The sequence below is a fragment of the Andrographis paniculata genome, unplaced genomic scaffold (genome assembly GCF_009805555.1).
Source record: "Andrographis paniculata isolate CXL003 unplaced genomic scaffold, ASM980555v1 Contig46END, whole genome shotgun sequence".
Classification (NCBI taxonomy): domain Eukaryota; kingdom Viridiplantae; phylum Streptophyta; class Magnoliopsida; order Lamiales; family Acanthaceae; genus Andrographis; species Andrographis paniculata.
The window spans coordinates 2,116,110-2,121,636 of NW_026137580.1; the positions used below are offsets into that span (position 1 = coordinate 2,116,110).

At 36.3% G+C, this 5,527-nt stretch overlaps 1 protein-coding gene across 1 annotated transcript; it reads right to left on the bottom strand.

The window, feature by feature from the left end:
- Positions 1 to 207: 207 nt before the first annotated feature.
- On the bottom strand, positions 208 to 2,232 carry LOC127252387 (uncharacterized). Its single transcript, XM_051276542.1, has one exon. It carries the CDS (start codon positions 2,093 to 2,095, stop codon positions 365 to 367), a length of 1,731 nt encoding a protein of 576 aa, XP_051132499.1. The 5' UTR covers positions 2,096 to 2,232; the 3' UTR covers positions 208 to 364.
- Positions 2,233 to 5,527: the final 3,295 nt, after the last annotated feature.

The following is a 5,527-nucleotide window of genomic DNA, read 5'->3' on the forward strand; positions in this document are numbered from 1 at the left end:
GTGCTATAAAACAGAGCCAACAAATATCTACTTTACAAAATAGAAGCATTTCAACAAAAATGATCATCCCATACCATACCATACCTACAACAACAGATTCCCATTCAAAAGTGATCCAACAAATAGCATAAGATGGAATAACTACTACTTCACAGCATCAAGAACTAACTAATCAAGGGAGTCAAAAACAGGTTACATTTTGCATCAGAGAAACCAAATCCAATCACCATATAACCAGATCGAAGGCTTGTTATTTATATGCACATAATTATTAGCTCCAATTCATACCAGTAACTAGATGGAACTACAACAGAGAGATATAAAGTCTCAACTCCACTACAACACAAAAGGCCTTACCTAATCATCATGCTGCTTTCACAACCTTGTCATCAACAACATTAAGAATTGGAAGACTGCTTAGAAACTCGTCGAGCCCCTCAAAAAAACCGTTCCCCTCGATGTTGTCATCCTCTCCACGGGTTGCCCCGCTCCCTTGTGGCCCCCTTGGTGCAGCCGCTGCTGCCACCTCCTCCCCCTCATTGCTGCACTCCACGTTTAGATCCAATTTCCCAAAATTCTTTGCAGCCCGGCCTGGTTGCTTCCTAGCATTACTGCCCAACCCTTTTTTGCTCGACTCTCCTCCTTCTTGTTTGTCGCCGGTAGTATCCTCCCCTGGGGAAGATGTCACGCTCTTCCCTTTCTCAACTTGTGATTTCTTCGCACTCTTCCCTCTTGGTGCCTTTGATTTCTTCTTCTCTTTTCTATGATCCCAATTGTCATCATCGGAGTCACTCGAGTCTGAGAGATCAACAAAAACCTCATCATCGTCATCATCAACATAAACCCTAGGTGCTGAGCTCTTTTGGGACCCAGGATTCTTGGAACCTGTACCAGCTCCATTTGAAGGGCAACTGAACATAGGCGAGAAAGGAGTCCACATTGAGGAAGCAGCATTGCTCTTCTCCCATTTCTTCATCGAAAAGCCCAATGGCTGAAAGCCCCAACAACAAAAGTATCTTTCTTCTCCATCATTGTTTGGCGGTGGCGACGGAATCACCACTGCCTGGAATGCGCTGCTGCAATTCTGACACCGTAGAACACAATCCTCATATATTCTTGGATATTCATACATGTAATAACAATATGGGCAAGCCGTCCAAAATGGCGAAACACGGTCACTGTTCAACGGTGCTTCCGGAACCTCCTCCACATCACCCTCCTCTGCTTCGATATCTTCTTCATCTTCCTCAGCATTATCGCCAACATTATGGTTAGTTTTATTACCACCACTGCTGTAATTCTCTTGAGGCTGTTGTTCATTGTTGGTCTGGCCTGGGGTCAGCCCGGCGGCTGCGTTGCTACCAAATGTAGAGTAACTCTCGTGCGGGTGCTTATTCACTGTGTCATGGCTAGATTTCGAGCCCGGCCCATGCCCGAAAACAATATTAGAACCCGAAGTAAAATTCATGAAGTTTTGAGGATCTTGGGCAGATCCGCCGACCATTGGATCGGCCTGGGAACTTACTGGAGGATAAGCGGCGGGTTGAGGTTGATGAGCCGCGGCGCTGGATGTGGCTCCCCCGAAGAAATTGAAATTCTGGTGCATTGTAGAACTAGGGTTTCCGAATTGATCGATTTGTTGTGCCTGCTGCTGCGGCGGCTGGGTATAGAAAGCGAGTTCGCGATCGTACATCGTTTTCCGAGAGGGATTGGAAAGGACCGACCAGGATTCGAGGACGAGGCGGAACGCTTGCTCGGCGAAGGGGAATTTGTTCTTCTGCGGGTTGAGGAGGAGAGCGAGGCTCCGGTACTGGCTGGCGACGAGCTCAGCGTCGCGGCCCTGCTGCGGCGTTAGGCGGAGGATCGCGTAAAGATCCTGTTGGTTGTTTCCGATCCGCATGTCCCCGGCGAGGAGCGTATCCGCCACAGCCAGAATTTGGTCCGCCTGAGAGAGTGTGGGGTCGGCGTCGCGGGCCCGTGTGGCGAAGGACTTGCTCCCCATGAGGTCGCGCGTGGAGAGCAGCTTCTCGGCGATGGTCAGCCACCGTAGCGCCTCCGCGCGGGTGGTGGTGGTCGGGAAAAACGGGTGCTCCATTTTTCTTGCCCCAATTGAAGCGGCGAAATTAGGGCTGGGAAATTGGGGAAATGCTAATAGGGGATCCGGGAGGGACTAGAATTAAAAAGGGTTTGCAATTTGGAAAACCCCCGACCCCGAACAACAAAAAAAAAAAAAAAAAGAAACAAAAAGAATCAAAGAGGAAAGAAATATTAGATGGTAGCGGGAATGATTCAGGGGCTCGCAATGAATGGGTTAATTACTTAATTAATTAACTAATGGTCCCTGGGTTTGGGACTGCATCCCGACGGTCGGACGGTGCTTGGGTTTTCCCAGCGATTTATTATTCACTTACACTCCATCTGCTGCTGCCGCCTCGCCTCTTTCACACCCCTAACTTGTGTTCGAACGTATCATTTTATTCGATTGTATTATTCAATCATATATATATATATATTATATTTAAAGATTTAATATTATTTAATAAAATTAAAAAATATCATTGTAAATAGATCGATCAAAAATAAATAATTAATTAAATAAAATAAAATTTTAATTAATAAAAATTTATAAAAAAATATTTTTGATAGCTTATATTTTGTAAAATCCTATTTTTAATACAATTTTTTAAAAAATTTAAACATTGAATATTTAATAATAAATTAAATCTGATTTTCTTAAAATTGAAATTATATAATTTAAAATTATAAAATTTAAATAGTACAAAACAATAAAAATAAAAGATAAATAAAATATATATATACTACAAGATTGATTTCTCTTCATTTTTCTAAATATAAAAGATAAATAAAAATTGAAATAACTTTTTTTTTCAAGTTTCATTTTTCTTATCCAAATAAACAAGTAAAAAAAAAATATTTATATTTTTCTTCTATTATGTACCAAACACACCCTAAATGCATATTTTTTAAACTAAAATAAATACAAATATACATTTTGTATTTATTTAAATATTGAACAGCTTATACCATTAGAATAATATTTTGACTAATCAATAATTTTTATTTTTATTTTTTTATAACTCATTTTAACATTGTTGTCAGTGATTTAACTCCCAAGTTGAATGATATCATGCTATTTGAAAAATCTTCTTAGTTTTTCCTTCTTGCTCGTACATTGTTTCTCTTACAAATAGTTTGTTTATATTTTTTTAGTTTTATATTGTTTAATCATGGTATGATTATGTTTTTTTTATTTACGTACAATTTTCTTTATATTTGTATTGTGAAGTGGTACACGAGTTATATTGGAACACATGTCAAGACAATCTTTTGAGTTTGGTTTTGTTTCTTTCCGGGACCGGAAAGTAGTTACTATTTATTTTGTTGTACTTATTGTCTATACAAACTTTTAATTTCTAACATGTAAATACATTATATTTCCTTATGGGATGCACGTGATGTGATAAAAGATTCGACTAGTGAGATTAACTTATAAAGTGTTTATTAATATTTTCCTTGCACTTGATTCGCTAAAGAACATTTATATCACTGTTCTTTAAACAATTATGTAGGAAAATGGCTTAAAAACTAATAGATACATTGTAAATGAGTTACTACCACTGCTGAACAAGTAAGAATTTTTAATATCTATTATGCACTTCTATGAATGGGGATTTTCGATTTCAATAATGATATATATATCTTTATCATTTGTAGATTTATTTTGGTGCAGCAAACCAAAGTCTAATCTAGAAAATATGACTGCAAATAAGTAAAAAATTATACAAAAAGTAAAAGGTATTTTTTTGTTATATATTACAAAAATAGACTATTTTAATGTCTCATTCACATCCAAAAAATAAATAATTCTAATACGAGTCTACTAGGTAGATTATACAAAAGCAGATACATGTCTCATTCGCATTCAAAATATTATAAAATATTAAATTTTAAATTTCATATGTTAGGTTGTTCGTAAATGCTTAAAGCATTCAACAACAACCCAACATAATTATGGTTTCCTTCAAGTAATCTATGCATCCTCGAATCAATGTTGGTGTAACTTCTAGGGTCATTGGTAGCTCAAGATGTGGAATAAGTCCACATTTGTTCATGTGCAGAATATTATAATTGTTGTGGCCTTTAATCTTCGTAATATCAATCATATAACTTTGTAGGCTTAGGAACACATTATTCAATGTCTCAGGAGATAAACTTTCAAATAATATTCGTATAGCATCAACCAACTAATATATTGTATAATATTATTTCTCTATCTGAATGCTTTGGATAGCTCGAAACTAACCCAAATCATTCATATTAAGATTTGGGGAATTCGGATGTTGGTTAATTAAATGGATGTCAAACCTATCATTGTTTGCTGCTAACCTGAAATCAGCATCTTTATTGTGAATATGAGGTTTAGCATTGTCCTGTTGAATATAAATCGTATGACTAGAACATGTAGGCTATTTTTCTTTTATAGCTGGAATAATCTGCAAGTACTCCAAAATAATTATAGAAATTTTATCATGCTATCTTAAATTTTAAAAAGATCATTCTTAAATTATGTGAATCGATGTGTTACCTAATTGATTATACAGCCTTTGATAATATCTTTTGTGAATGAGTCAATTGTTTTTGTCTCCAAATTACCAACAAGTCTTGTTCTTACTCTTTCTCTTAGCTGGAATAGAATATGTGGAGGGAAATATCCTTATCTTCCCATCAAATAACACACTACTATCATGTGCAAAGTTAGGGCGACTAACATCGCGCATAAACATCACTTTTGCAATGAATTTTTTATTTTGGGAACTTTTGTGTGGTTTTGTTTCATTAGCTGTTAAGTAAAACCTTTGTGTCTCTCATGTCAAATAAAAACATTTTTTGTCAATATGAACAATATTTGTCATTTTCTTAAATTCCAAGACTTTTTTCATAGCTTCCCAAACAATCGATTCAAGTGAAAATCTAAGGCGTACTAACTTGTTTGGAGCTGTTAGAGATAGTTTTATGGCACTCGTGTGAGTTTTGAAATCTCCATTCTTAATCCAAAGCCAAACTATTGACTTAGAGCAGTGTATGACTGCAGCGAGCTTTCGTACAGTGCCTCGCTTACGTGGTTCAATACTTTCAATTAACTTGTAATTAACCATTTTCCTCGATCTTTTTTTTTATTTGCTCGCTTCACTAGACATATTGTTTCTCTCCGACTTTGTTGTTTATTTGTTTCTGACCATAAATAAGTCACAATATGTCTACAAACAGAAAAATGTTTCATTGCTTCTGCATACTTACCACGAATAGGTTTTTCATTCCTACAGTGTTGTAGTAAGAATCGATTAATTGCATTCTTTGTTTCAACAGTTACGTCTTTTTTTTTTCTCATTTGCAGAAATGATATGATCTAAACGGAGAAGAAACACCAGATGAAATCAAATTGAAACAGGTCATTTACAAGGTTTGGATGTTTTTTCCCTTATTTTTAAAGTCTGACCTGTCAATT

Bases quoted from the DNA above. Each gene is read 5' to 3' on its own strand.
- LOC127252387 (XM_051276542.1), bottom strand. From the start codon at position 2,095: ATGGAGCACCCGTTTTTCCCGACCACCACCACCCGCGCGGAGGCGCTA.